At 42.9% G+C, this 15,628-nt stretch overlaps 1 protein-coding gene across 1 annotated transcript in view; it reads right to left on the reverse strand.

The window, feature by feature from the left end:
- Window positions 1-15,628, reverse strand: part of LOC138471917 (ectonucleoside triphosphate diphosphohydrolase 8-like) — a 487,786-nt gene that overhangs the window by 178,427 nt on the left and 293,731 nt on the right. Inside the window, exon 5 of the mRNA XM_069609787.1 lies at window positions 2,409-2,559. Coding sequence (XP_069465888.1) covers window positions 2,409-2,559 — 151 coding nt within the window. The remainder of the gene's footprint in view (window positions 1-2,408; window positions 2,560-15,628) is intronic.

The following is a 15,628-nucleotide window of genomic DNA, read 5'->3' on the forward strand; positions in this document are numbered from 1 at the left end:
TGGCACATTTTAAATCTTGTTGGGCCAATTACATTGATCAAAATTACTAGTTGCACTGCAGACTATGGGCCTCATCACAACCTTGGTGGTATCCCGGCGGCAAATCCGCCGGGATACTGCCAATGCAAATAGCGTTACTGCAACTTGGTTTGGCGCTATTAGCGCCGGATCCCAAGTTGTGGTAACGCTGTCATTTTTTGAAGAGTCCATGGGACTCTATGGGGAAGTAACAGCGCTATTACCGCCAGCGGTATTAGCGCCACGCTAATAGTGCCAAAAATGGGCGGAAAGTGGTGAGTTTGACCTCCAGCAAAAAGTTGGAGGTAAACTTTGTACTTTCCGCCGAAACTCCGGATTGGGCTGAGCGGTAATGCGGCAGAAATAGCATTACTGCTTAATTTTTGCTGCTCTGCCCAAACCCGGAAGAGGCCCAAACTAGCCAAATTGGCTCACACAATTGGCACACGCATGCCTGCCTGTCAGACCCTTCCCACTTCACCATATTGCCCTGTAAGCCACCCCAGCTTGTGTGCAATGTGACATTGCTTAGGACACTAAGTTGAGTAATGTTTTTATATGGGAAGGTGTCATACTCTACTATCACTTTGTTTCAGAACAGCATTCATTACGTGAAGGTTTGGATGTGTGGAGGTTTGATGGGAGTCTGCCGGCAAGCAGTTATCTATAGTGAGTACTGGCACTTGTTGGTACTCTCAGCAGAGAGGGCAAGATTGTTTGGGCATGCAGTGTACTGATCTTTGGTTGGTTAGTCATTCAACATCTAGCACTTGAAAAACAACTAAACCACAAATGGCAGAGTATCCATGTTTCTTAATATAGCTAGTAGTACAGATCTGTTACTTGTTTAGCAAGGTCATTATGTGAGTCAGTAACAACATGCTTCATCAAGCAAGGCTATGCTTAATGCCACAGAGCCAGCATTTCTTAGCAGGACTGACATAAATGCCTTTATTGGGCCAGTGTTTACACTTCCAACACGTGTTGTTGTACATGTAAACACCCTGTAATTACATTTGTGGACATTTTCAGCAGACAGCCGAAGGACTGAATGGGAACAATGTTTGAACTTCACCTCCCTTGTCATGGGCAATGTTGATGAACAGTGGTGGCAGTGTGATACGGTTGTATGTCTGTAGGCCCGATTTTGGCGTAGTGGTCTCAGTGAGGTACTGTTCATGTTATCATCATCAGTTCTCTAGCATTGGATCTTTCCTCGAATTCCCAGCCTTACGATGGGGGATGTTCAACAGCATGTGAATCTATGAACGATCCAGTGTTGGAGAAATGTTGTAAACCTTTACCTTATTTTCCGAGAGCTACCAGCCTTTGAAAGCAACAGCCTATTTTTCAATTTCCTGATTTCCATATAGGTCAGACCTTCGATTTTCCAGTGGCATGGGGGCAGAGCTATTCACAAGTAAGGCAAATATGTTGCAAACACTGACAATATCGTACTGGCCTTTCTGGGGCACCAGCCTGCTGCAAAATATATTTCAGTCAGAGCACTTGATGAAAAGAACTAGGTTTGATATGCAGGTTTCAATCCAGGCGAGAGTTTAATGTGCCTGCTTGCTGAAATATTTGTTTAAAATACAGGAAATGGGTTTCAATGTCAATTTGTCTATGGAACTACTATACTACTAATGTGGCAGAGTCCACACTTCTCAGTGTTACTCCTCACTTTTAAAAGAGCAGTATGGTAGTTTGTAGCAGGAATTCCTTACCTTTAAGGGATTGCAAGGTATTCCTCCTCAGTATTTTTATACTTTTAAATGTCGAGTACTGGCACTTTTAGCAGCTGCCATGCTTTCAATATGACAGTAGGATTGTACAGCACATGTTGGCAGGAAATTACATTCCACATCCGTTCCTCCTGCCCAGTCCACCAGAAATGAATGCACCACTTTCCAACTGTGCCTCTACCGGGCAATGGCTGTTTTATTATTTATTTTTTATTTATAAATGGGTAACGCGCCGGACCCCGCAGGCACCAGGGCACACAAATGCACGAGGTAGAAAACAATATCACAGGACAATGGTCAGAACATGGGGAGAAGAATTGGCATCCCCTAATTGGTTTCCATATCCTGCTTGGTCAATCTGCAGATTCCCAAATATTTTAGTCTACAAGTCCCATCAGCACCAGGCAGTACAGTCAATAATGGGAGATCATGGGAGCAGTAGTTCAAAATATCTGGAGAGCTGCTGGTTGCCTGCCCATGTATGTATTCATGCTTGATTCATGCATCACATCTCCTTCTGGTACTGGCTGTGGTCCTGTTTCCACCCTGTAGCTTGTGTTATGTTTGGATGATATTGGTCCTGTGCACTGTTAAGGGTTGCCATCTGTCAGGGATCTTTTAAAATGCTTGAAGAAAACAAAATACCTGAGCAGCCTCATTCCTGCTGTGGCTCCAAGAAGGACAGGAGTCTCCTTTTGCTGATTTTCTGGGATGATTTTTGTCGCCTCGTCCAAGCAAGTCATAATGTCATCACCAACCGAAGTGGGGTTGTCGGCATATGAGGAAATTCCATTTCCTGAAATGACAGGCAACCTGTGAGATACACAAACCACCGCAGAAAGCATCTAACAGCCAGAATCATAAGGATAGTGGAAGCATGTGACGATATGGCATGGATTCACTGGGTGTCCAACACAACTTGGTACAATAGGAAGGGGAACATATATAGGATGACACCCAACCAAGATGGATAACCCAATGCATTCATCAGTAGATCATTCACACAAACTTTTTATTGGCGTGAAAAATCAGTTCGATCTTGCAGACCAAGAATTCAGTAGTTACTTAATTCAATATTGAACTGACCCTAAACGACAAACTTTCTTATGTCCGTTTTAAATACACTAACCAAGAAACACCTGACTGCGTAATTTATATTCCATGTCAAATAACCTCATGTAAAAGTTCTCATGACAAAAAAAAACGATTAAGAATCGCTGCAGCTCAATACATCCATCATTCGCAAGCAGTGACAGGGTGTAATTGAAAGCCAGTTATTGCCTTGTTCAACAGAATGAGAGCACGGAATATTGCAAAGGTCAATGTTCGCAACTCTTTAAACCGATGATTTGTTTTTAAAAAAGAAAGAGTCAGTTTAGAGCATTGGCAGGGTGAAGAGAGAAGAGCAGAGTTGACAGATCTGAAAGGAAACTTTGTATTGGTAAGTTGAAATGACGGCATTGTACATGAAGATTAAAAACTTTAAGGACTACTAAAAGGATTACTAAAAATCCTTCATTGATCTTCGCAGAGAAATTGTTTAAAGAATGTCATTAGAATACATTTTGTCAAATGTGAAGGGCACCGATGATATATGAAGGCTATCTTTACTAATAGGAGAAAGTCTGTGGTAATATAAGCAGGAGGAAACGTATTGAATCTAGGAGTAAAGGACGTTGGGGAACAGCGCAGACACATGAAGTCATCTACTGTTTGAAAAAAGACCACAACCATGCTCCAAGAAAAAGTAAGACTGAACCACAGAAACATTTAGACTGTCTAGGAAAAAAGGCTACAGAGCTAGTTGCAACCCTGTAAGCCTGCATACATCTCAACTCCCTATGTAGCAACTGGTAGCTCCCCTCATCATTCAATAAGTCCATCACCATCTGATTATACTGAGCATTGAGGAAAACAACTATGCCTCCTCCTTTATCAGCTGGTTTGAGGACTATCCTTTGATCTGTAATTAGTTCTTCAAGTGCGTCTCTCTCACTATTGGACAGATTGTTTGTGACTTTCTGTTTGACGAATTTCAGTGCTTCTTGCTCCCCAGTACACACTTTTCAAAGAGGATAATTTCCTTTGCCACTTGATTGTCAAGTGGTGTGAAAGTAGAGAGAATATGAAAGTAGAGAGAATACGCAGTCCCGTGCCTTCTCTAGTTTCTAGAGGTTCTTGTTCCACGAAGAAACATTTCAGTCTTCATTTTCTAAAAATATATTTTAGTTCTACCTCTCTGGTGAACCAATCTGTCCGATTAGTGGGGACAAAGGAAAGACCCTTTTCCAGAAGGTTTATTTGTGGAGGCGTGAAGTTGATGCCTGAGAGGTTAAATACTGGAATCTCTCCCTCCTCGTCATCTTCTAGTGTATACAGAGTCCCTATCTCTGGTGATTGAACATTCTCCTGCGAGACCTCTGCCGTCGCCTGCCTCCCCATTGTAGGAAATCTGGGTTGGAGAAGTCTCCTCGGAAAACTCTCTGATGGCCTCTGCCTAAAAAAAGGCCTCTGTCCTCTTGTTCTTTGTGTTTGCTGGTAGACTTAAGAATGTTGATCGTCTCCTGCTGAGCTGCTACTGGTGTCTGAAAAGGTAACCCACCTCTGTGGCTTCCTCCTGTTGGTAGAGGTGTGTTGTGTTATATCCATATTGCTTTGTTCCAAGAAGTTTGCAGCTAGGATGGATACATTTTCTCTGCTTTGAATTCTTGAATATCCTTATTCAATTTCTTCATTTTTTTGGCCAACGTAGTAGCCCTAAAGTCTGCAAATTGTTTTTTTCTATTTCCCTTATTTTCTCGTTAGCATTCGTTATTGTTGTGTTGGAATTAAACTTCAGTTCCTCTGCCTCAAGTTCTTTTTGCAGCGTAACCGCAATCCTCTGTGGTGTAGAGATGGTTAGAACATTATATCTCTACTACGTTTAGTGGCGATATAGCTAAAGTTAATTTTGTAGACCTCATCATCTAAGAATAGCCCTGATGCTTTGTGCACAACTAGGCCTGTGGGAATGATGTTTGCTTTCAGATATTCCCTGAAAGTGGCCGTGTAATTCTGTTCTAAAGCCCTTCTTCTTACGTTTTAGCAATTCATCCGCGTTTGTGGATATCTGATTAACACTCTCTGTACCTGTTTGGTCAAACAGGGAGGGACCTTTAATGATATTTGAGATTTGTGCGTCACTGTAACTTAATGTGGACTCTCTGCCATATAACTCAGAAAAACAGAAAAATTCATAGGAAGGTGCCAGGAAATCAATTTGTGTACATAAAACCCTAAGTGTGGAAAGAGATATGTACGTCTAAAGGTCCCTGAACTCAGCCTAGTATGAAAGTATTATGGTGCACGTGAGGGCCAACCCCTACTGTCAAGGATCAGGGACACATAAATGCAGTGTAACAAAGATGTCCTGACAGGCAAACCAGAAAGTATTAGTCTAGCGAGATAGATAACTAGATTTAAAACTCGATGCAAGCAGTCAACAAAGTTTATTTACAAGTGTCCATCCTACCTCTTTCAGGGAGCACTTTTGACTATTCTGCATATATTTAGACAGAAAACGTCATACTTTATATTTAGATCTGTCACTTTCCATACATTTATTCAATTTATATACACTACAGAAACAACGTTTTCACATGTTTTGAGACATAGAAGTTTGTGCAAAGAACAGAAATGTATACTGAATATTGGTACCAGGAAAGACCGGGGAAAAGTACTATGGATACTTCAAGGAAACAAAAAGCAAACTACGGAAAAGGAAAACCTGTCAGTGAATGCAATTCCAAGCAAATAGTCAATCAGTTAATAAAACAAAAAAATGACGATTAACATTACAGTCAGGGGAGTTGCTAGGTCTGGAAAAGACCCGGGGCTACGCTGATGTCGGAACTGTTGCGACTGGTGGCTAGCTGGTCTTTTGGCTGTAGCTCCTGAGATTGTATCCTGAGCTACAACCAAAAGATCAGGGGCTATAGCCCCCTTAGCCCCCCCTAACAACGCCCCTGATTACAGTTATTTTGCCTCGCTATCTAACAACTAATGAGTCTTGCTTCTCAGGTTGTCACATACATATGATTAAACAGTTCAGGAGTCTTAATAGGGCGCTAATGTAGATCTGACAGTAGCGCAGCCCAAATGATGCGTGAATTAATCAAAGCATGCGAGGCTATATGTTTCGGCTGTCTTGTGTGGATATGCCCGGCTTCCTCAGGACCAAAACTGAATTTTGACTGGTAACCCCTGAGGAGAAAAAGATGAGAACAAAAAAGGGGGAGTCAGGCAGCAATAGAACCTGAAACTTTTGTATTACCCTAATAGGGAGGACAGATGTCCCATGCATTAAATGTGTTCACAAAAGGGAACATTTGAAAATAAAGTGATCCTATGTTCCCTTCACCAATTAAGTGAAACATAAGGACATTAAAGAAAAAAGAGTGGAATTAAAAAGCTAAAATGTGCATTTGCTGGGGGTCAGAGGGAAGCCAATGCAGGTACTGTGCTTACTCAGGTGGGAAGCAATCCTTAACCGAGTGCCTCAGACTCCGGAAGAGTTTCTAAAGTTGGAGCGTGCTCAGGGGCTGGCTTTGTTAGTAGGGTGGCTGCTACAAGCTGTAAAATCATGGAAATAGGCAAGATGATCAGGAGGGGCTTAGCGATTCACTGAGTGTAAAGGGATGGAACTATACCGGCTTGTATCCCTCTATCATACCTTCAAGCGTGGCGGCAGCAGAAGGTGGCGAGGGAAATGTGTTCCCTCGTGACGGACGTTTCTTTGCTTCTCGTAGCTAACGCTGACGTGATGGCTGTGATTGTGTGGAAGCCTTTGTGCTCTGTGTGACCGAGATCTGAAAGGACAGATAAGTTAAGCTCCTGGTGTTTATCAGGTTAGCTGAGCCTGAAGCCGCTTCGTAACCTAGTAGAAGTGCCCAGATGCATCTGCGCTATTACCTGATGGCTGTGTCCGATGCATTTGTCTTTGGCGGTCCACGTCCTGCGACAATTTGTTTGTGGCTAAGGCAGTGTGGTTGGCTGTACTCCCAGAGGAGTACTGTCGGTGACACGTACTGCACCCAGGTGGAAGTGCTACAATCTAAAATCTGCTCATGCTCAGGATCTTTGCAAAGGGAAGAGCAGGTTTTTAAGTCCTGCAACTTCTCTACATGCTTGGTACCAAGAAGCACTGATGTCCACCTAGTATATGCTGATGTATATGGTGATGTTAGTTGTGCCAGTGAATGTTAGCTGTCACTGGATGGAAAATAGATGGTATAGGTTCAAGTCCAGCGACTTCTATGCAAGTGAAGTGCTGCAAAAGGCTGATGTTCATTTAATGTTTGCTTATGTCTGCGATGGTATTGAATGCATCAAGTAATATGGGCTGTCAGTGGGGGGGAATGTATGGATCGGAGCACTGGGATGACTGGAATAGTGTCATACCGGATACTTAATGCACACACTATCAGCACTATGTAAGAAGACAACATGGTTGTTAATCGTTAGTACTGACGGCTTACTGGCAACCTCAGCTTACCGTTTCCGCTGCCCGATATCCCGGTATTACCTGGATATTATGGGTGGCGGAGCAATGGTCAATGAACATGGAGTCCCATAGGATTCCATTAGATAGGAACCACTGAATCACCAGCACCACTGTTAATGGTGCTGGTGATTCAGTGAATTCACTGCCGGAAGCGACCTGAACAACCGGCAGGTCAAGCCTGCGTTAGTTCACTGCCCATACCGGCAGACGCATAGTATGCCGGTCCGGAAAAGGTGCCTGTACACCTTGTTACTGGCACCTTATATCTGGACCGGCTTACTCGTAATGACCCCTATTGTCTCCTGACCGGGAATTCACTGCGTAAGGACACCATGTTGCAATTTCATAGACACACTGTATTTACCTTACCATTTGAAGTATTAAAGAGACAGAGCGAAGATTAGCAAGAATCAAAAACACACACTGCAGACACAGCTTTCACATGCAGTCCAGGGCATTTATAGAAATGGGAAAACGATTCCAAGATGGTGGCCAGGCTAGATATAGACTTTTGCCAACCCCTAAAATTGAAAGTTGACACAGGCAAGCATGCAAGCAAAATCCCTTGTTTGGAAGGGGCTGGAAGAGTAAGAGATGAGATGAACTATAAAGGGGAGATGGTAACAGGAGGTGAAGGTGATTGTAAGGAGGAGGTGTTTACAGGAGGTGGTGTTGATTAGAAGGAGGATGTGGTACCAACATGAGGTGGAAGTGATTATAAAGAGGCAGTGTTAACAGAAGTGGAGGTAATTGTAAGGAGGTGGAGGTGGCTATTAGGAGTAGGTGGTAACAAAAAGAGATGGAGGTGATCGTAAGTAAAAGGTGGAACCTGCAGGAGCTGGAAGTAGTTATAAGAAGGAGGAGGTAACCACTGGTGGTGGAAGAGGCAAGGAGGAGGAAAGGATAGACCTAGGAAAAGCAGAGGAAGAAGTAGACCGTTCAGGAAGGAACGAGGAGGCAGGTCGGGCCCACGGTAGTCAAGGAGGGTGGAGGTATGAGCTCTAGGGAAGGAGGGCAGGAGTTAGACAAGATGAAAGAGGGAGTGTAAAGTGTACCTAACTTCCTGGGAATAAAAGGGTTCAAGGGAAGAATTGACAGAAGCTCTTCAGTCCGACTTGGCCAAGCACAGAAGCTACAGTTGTATCCGAGGTTGGGGGAGGAGATGAGGAGGGTTACCAAGAGGTTCTCACTCAACAGTGCACATTGAGAGGGCTAAAATACACCTGGGAACCTTGCAACAGACTTGACAAATATCTCGTGGTCCAGGGACCACTGCAGACCTTTAAGAGATAAAGGTTTGGGAATCACTCAGACACCTGCTATGGACATGGGAGATGATAAGCTAGCACACCTACTGTGCGGGAATTGTTGGTGACTTTGCACAGTGACATTTGCTTCTTTTTATATTTACTGCTGGAAATAAAACATTGTCTGAGCTCTTGGGCTATATGAAGATGAGGATATTAGTTGGCCTTGTGCCAGCAAATGAGGTTTCTGAATTTGAGCCAGTCAGGCAAAGTTTGCTGTTAATCACCTGGTCATGAATGTAAACTAGGCAAGCTGTGATCGGAGTGGTAGCCATTCAGCTAAGGGGCAACGTGTTTGTCTTGGAAGCAAGAGCAATTTCTACAGCACTGACCACTAAATTGCCCACCAAGCGCCCCACCCTTTGCATTGCTTCTGCCCCAAGCTTTCTGTAAGTGGCATGCAGACATAATCTTCATGAATCTGCAGCCTGAGATTTGCAGAGTACATTTACTGCAAACTGAACCACCTTGAGCTAGAGACAACTGTTGTATACCAGGCCTGGAACAAACATACCATTCCCTGAGTAGGGCAACTCTCTGTATCTCAATGGTCAGATCTTCTAAACAGCATCTCACTTCTTGCCAAGCATCTTGACTGCTATAACCTGACCATGACAAAACCAGGACAAAGTCTTCCATAATTACTGCACCCGATTATGGGGAACACCCATGAGTCTCCCTAGGATTCAATTAAACTTGACATCTTTCTTTAAATAATTATATAGATGGCGTATGGGACCCTAAGGTCTAGAATGGTTCTTCAAGAATCCCATTCTCTAAAGGGCAAGGTCGATCCATGCCCTGAGTGATGGTTAATATGATTTTAAGGATATAAATGTGTGCCTTAAATCACACCTATCGATTAGTAAATGTGACGGGCAAGGAACTATATTTGTAGCTTTCATGGACTTAAAGTCTGCCCTCAATTTCGTCTGCACTATATCTGTCATTAATCACCAAATGAAAGTAGTAAGATGAGCGAGGGGGCTGGGAGATGGACTCTGGCAAGTGAGCCAGTCAGACATGTCCCACCTTCCCACCTCCCAGATCGCAGCTGGCACTGCATCAGTCATAAAGGAAAGTGGGTGCACCTTTTTAACTAATAATATATTTGGTGACAATATATAAAAATCGTGCAATAAATATGCTTGTAGAGAATTGGACAATTATGGTGTCATACAATTTAGCCCATCATAGCTCACTTTCTGCAGGAGGTTCCCCTAGGGGGACATCGTCCTCATAGCACCTGATCTTTTTCCACTGATTCTATTAAGTCAAACTACATATTAATACAAATTTCCAAAATGACAAATTATACATCAACTGTTACATCAATAAACAACAATAAAATCTACAATCTCATATGGCATACAGTATGTCCCTAAAATTACAATGCTAAAATATTAATATTAGATTAAAATTCTTCCTATACTATCTTCTTAATATGATCCAATATTAGCAATCACATATGATACATTGTCAAATTCAAAATTGTACAATTCCCTGAATATAGTAAGCTCCATATGTGGTCACTATGGAGATTTACCCCTTTATATGGCAAATTAAGATATCCCTTTTGGTGAATCGCCTTCAATTCCACGCAATAGGTTAACAGATGTCTGAGAGTTTCAGTCTCATAATGACATAGTTTACAAATACGTTGTTAATAAGGTATCTTTTTCCATGCACCAGTTCTAGAAAGAGTAGGGAGTAATTCCAATCTTATGATAAATCTTATTATCTTTGTATGTTGATGTTTTATAAGATAATTGCAGGGAGAGTCGACTGAAAAGGCTTGCTTTACATAGTTTCCAAATTCTTTATATTTACCTAAATAGGTGACATTACAATGTCTGTCACAAATCTTAGCGAGTTTTTTTATTTGTTTTTCCATTACAGTCACATTTGAGTCATTTCCCATAGTAAAACCAATTTCAACAGAAAACAAGCACACATCATTAATCCATTATTTTACTACGCTGTCTGTACACCCCGAGTTAACACTTTTAAAAGTTGGAAAATATAGAGTTCTGCTCATCGAATTTGTTCATCATGCGGATATAAAAATCCACACAGCCAATTTCTTTTGCATATTTAAAGATAACAATCCTAATTCGCAATCAAAGCCTTCAACTCGGGTATTCTTGGGTATGCCCAATGCTTTTCTCCATATTTTCCCTTCGATTTTTTTTAACCAGGTTGTTTCTCGAACAGTAAACATTTCTAGCCTGTAACACAAACGGGATAAAACAAGATTTGTATAGTTTAATTAATCCTTCTATGGAGTAACCACCTTTAGCTCTCCCAAAATGTAGAACTGCCAATAACCGTTTTTCAATTGTCTGTCGTTTATGTTCTTCCTGGATGGAAATGTTCATAGTATCAGATACAAATATTCGTAGACATATTTAGGAGTGAATAATCGCAATCCTATTATTGTCCATTGACCAAGAAAAATCACTAGATCTTTTATTATTTGGCCCGATGATCATGATCTTAGTGTTTTGATGATTTATTACAAGCTTTTTATCTCTACAAAATGTTAACAGTTTATCAATACTTAGTTCTCACCCTATCTGGGTTTTATCCAACAGTAACGTGCCATCGGCATCTGCGAGCCGGTCATTTTTTGGCAACAAGTGCATTTCAAAGCAAATATAGAGCTTGAAAAAGTGGTCAAAACTATCAGCTGCACCGTGCACAAACACCCGAAAGCGGCGCATGTTGTCCCATAAAGCAGTCCAACCATGGCTTGTCGAACAGGCCAAGCCTGCGGGTGTTGCTCTGTGAATGTAACAAATCTGTTTAAAATAAAATAGCAAAGTGGTGGTTGCCTGCAACATGGACCAATGCTGTGGGGACCCAATATTTAACAAGCGTTGGCAGTGCCTTCCTCAAATGTAAGAGAGGGGTTAAGCAGCGCTGTAACATGGCTCTCCACTAATTAACAGGTATAGAAACTCTGTTCATGTTATACTGAAGGAGTTACCCCATGATATCCAAAGATCAACACACCCACAGTCTGCTTTTTCTATATGTGGATGATGCAGTCCTGATCGCTGAAACACTCAGTGTTGCAGCTGGATATTAATGCATGTGGCTTTACATGCCTAACCTCGTGGTTCTGTGAGTATGTGAAAGGTTGTGCTTCTTGGCTAGAACAGAAACTTGCGGTGCCCATGTAGAACCACAGAGACTGGAGAAGGTCAACGTTGTTGACAGTCGAGTTGTAGCGGTAGCCAACAATTAGACTTGACGGGTGCACATGATGACACAGGCCACCTACATGACAAATAGAAATGTGGGGTGCAGAAGTTGCTAAGCACTTTGGAGGAGCACTATCAGACCTACGTTATGGGATCTTGAGGCAATGCCTTCCTCAAAAACATGTTATGGAAGCACAATGAAGGGGTAAATTGGATATTCAGCAGACCGTAATTCAATTTTTTGAGTGAACGTATTCCACACATATGTTTTTGCACAAGGGAATTCAGAACGGAAATTTCGAAAGTGGGTGCTTCATTGTTTTGGTTCTCTGTGTTGAAGAATATGGCTGTACATTTAGCTGAAATTATAAGGCAATCAGCTCTGGATGAATGGCTTTTATTTGTCTTGCTCCAGTTCATTAAGGATAACTTAGAAAAACCGTCTGTTGGAAATTATATTGGGCTTTATGTTGAAACCCGCTCAATGCCAAACGTCAGCTCGGGCAATGGTGGCCTCAGAGTTAAGCCATAGTTGAGAGCCCCATGAAACCTTTTCATCATTTGGACGAATGAATTTGAAGGTTATCTGGCATTGATCAAGGACAAGTGGGATTGTACTTTAATTACATGACTCCACTCGAACTGATTGCTGATGCCAACTACCAAAGCAATGTGGGCTAGACCAGCTATAGAAGCACAGAATTTGGTTGTGTGATCAGGCTTTCCGTGAGAAACCCCCACCCACCTCATTTTCCTTTTCACTGATCTGATGCCAGGTTTTGAGCTCAGTGCAATCTGCCAGCGCAGACCAGCCTCCCTTTTATCCTCCAAATGGCTAGTACAGCGGAATGCATCGCTATGGCAGATCGCTGTCCTGCAGCAATGGAGATACCAAATCAAAAAGAAGTGGAGAAGAATACACCTCAATTTCGCCATAATGCAACCTTTTCTGTGCGCATTTGCTAATTTGGAGAAATTCTTGTTCCTCAGGGTGGAGGAGGAGGGGAAGTCCAATTCCGTATGAGGGATTGCTATTTGAAAAATGTACATTTAAAATGTTAAATGTTAAAGGTATTTGTACCGCGCACCGTCACCAACGGAATTGGTCCCCAGGCGCTCAGGCGGATCTGTAAATGATAAAGGTGGGATGGGTTAGTAAGGTGAAGAAGGGAGTAGGATAGTGAGAGGAGTGGTGTTCTGTTGGCAGCGTCAACTCAGTATACACCGGGTGCTGAGCTTTGGTGTGGGTATCGGATCGGAGTCAGTCCGCGTGTGCTGTTGTTTCGGTTTATGTGTTGTTGCATTGTTGTGAAGTGCGTGCGGCTTGTTGTGCGAGAGATGGTTGTGTGAGTTTATTGAGTGCGATAAGTATGCAGAGTTTGAGCTTATATTGGTTAGTGGATTACCTGACCTTTACCATGCTAACATTCACAGTTCTGTCTGAGTGGGGCACTTGCTGGCCTTCACACTCCCATCTAGACGCGGCGCAGGCCAGTGCCTAGGACTCCATCCAGGTGTGGTCATGCCAACATTCGCACTTTTATCTATATGCGGCGCAGGCTAGAGTTTAGAGATCCGTCCAGGTGTGGGCATGCTAACATTCACAACTCCATCCGAACGCCACGCAGGCTGGTGTTCACAACTCTAAGTGTGGCACATGCTAGCATTCACGTTTTTTCTAGGCTCTGGCATGTTATCCTTCAGTCAATCCTATCCATATGTGACGCAGGCCAACCTCTATGTAGGTGCGTCTGCCGGTCTGGATATGTTCGTCCGGTACGTACGAGTGGGAGAGTCACTTGAGGGCTTTCGGCTGGGTCTAGGTATGTGGTCTTTCTCTGCAGCCTTCCTTTGTGGCTATTTTCCATGATGTCTTATGCTCTGTCGATTGGTTGGTTCTTTGGTTTGAGTGTTTGTCCAATTTGAGAGTGGCCGAGGTTGGAGTTATTTCCATCATTGTTTTAATGCCTGGGCATTCTAGTGCGTCTCCATTGTGGTTGCGCTTTGAAGAGCCATGATTTGAGGAGTTTCCTGAATGCTAGGTGGTTTGTTGTATTCCGTTTATTCTTAGGTAGGTCATTCCAGGTTTTGGGTGCCTGGTGAGAGAAAGACGATCCTCCAAGTTTTTTTCTGTTGTAGGGTTTTGGTTCCAGGCGTATGTCGGTGCTTGATCTTAGTGTTCTTGTCGGTTGATGTAGGCGTAGTTTGTCGCTTAGGAACACTGCGCCTTGTTTGTGTATTGCTCTGTGCGTGATGCACATAGCCTTGAACTTTATTCGTCGTTTCAGTGTTAGCCAGTGTAGTGTTTTTACCGCGGGTGTGATGTGTTCTCTTCTGGGTAGCTTGAGGAGGAGTCTGGCTGCTGCATTTTGTATGTGTTGCAGTTTTTTTAGAAGTCGTTTCGGGCAAGCCCAGGTATAGGCTATTGGCATAGTCTACTCTGGACATGATCAGAGCGATGATGGTAAGTGTTTTGTTGGCGAACGACAGGAACGGTAGGATCCTTTTTGCTGCTCGCAGGAGGAAGAAACATTTCTTGATTACTGAGTTTACTTGTGGCTCCAGAGTGAGATTGTTATCCATCAGGACCCCTAGGTTTTTTACAGTTGATGATGGTTCTGGTGTGGTGCCGAGCTCTCTTGGCCAGGGGATGTAGTTGATGTCTCCTCCATTTTTTGAGACAATCATTATCTCTGTTTTGCCTGGGTTGATTTTGAGATGGTTGAGGTTCATCCAGTTGAATATGTCACAAAGGCAATTCTCTAGTGTGTTGTTTCCTTCTCGGGTGTCTTGTATGTTGAAGATTATTTGAGTATCGTCGGCGTAGTTGTAGCATGTGAGGCCGTGTTTTTTGATGAGTTTGATTAATAGGTACATGTAGATGTTCAATAGAAGCGGGGAGAAGGATGATCCTTGTGGTACTCCACACATGGAGACTCTGGGTTTGGATTTACAAGGTTTCATCCATATTATTTCTGTTCTGTTTGTTAGGAAGGATTTGATCCATAGTAGGGCAGTGTCTGTTATCCCTAGTCCTTCTAGCCTCTTTGTGAGGATGGCGTGGTTGACAGTGTCTCTAATGTGACATGGAAGTCTAAAAAACTAAGGGGACCCTCTGGCAAGTTATAAGCATGTCTTTTTTATTGCTAATCATATAGCGGAAGTGTCACATGAACAGAAACTAATTATTTCATTCGTCTATCTATTTATTTGAATTAACATGCAAAGGATCCATCAATGCATTAGGATTTTTCTGGTGGGTGGATTTAGACCTGTGTTTTCTACAATTCTTCCCCTAAATCATCTACCACACCCCGCACAGTGCTTCTGGCCCAAGCCTTACACAGGCACCATACAGTTACCTGGTGTTATCTTCATAAATGTATAGCCAGAGGTGACAGCCATGATAACCGGCATGCCTTGAAATGTATCACCACCACGAATTTCATGAGAACTGAAACACCTTGCGCTACGGAAAACTCTCACATGCCATAGCGTGTCATTGTTGCTGGGCGATGCCAGATCTAAAACGAAGAGACAATTGTGGAGGATATCACTGCATCTCAGTGGTTAGATCTGAACAACATCTGACCTCTTGTCGAGCATCCTGGCAGCTGTACACCAGGCCCTGTCGAAACCAGCACCATGTTCTCCCTCCTTATACCACTTCTGATTACTAGAAGCAGGCGTAGGACCCTTCAGCAGGAAATCGTTCTAGCAGCCTTCAAATCATCCTCGCTAGTACAAACATCAGCAACAATGGGGATATTTGGTGAGTATGGCTGTGGTGTGTGCGTCAATCGCATAACT

The sequence above is a fragment of the Ambystoma mexicanum genome, chromosome 8 (assembly GCF_040938575.1).
Source record: "Ambystoma mexicanum isolate Mex_15411 chromosome 8, UKY_AmexF1_1, whole genome shotgun sequence".
In the NCBI taxonomy this organism is placed as follows: Eukaryota; Metazoa; Chordata; class Amphibia; order Caudata; family Ambystomatidae; genus Ambystoma; species Ambystoma mexicanum.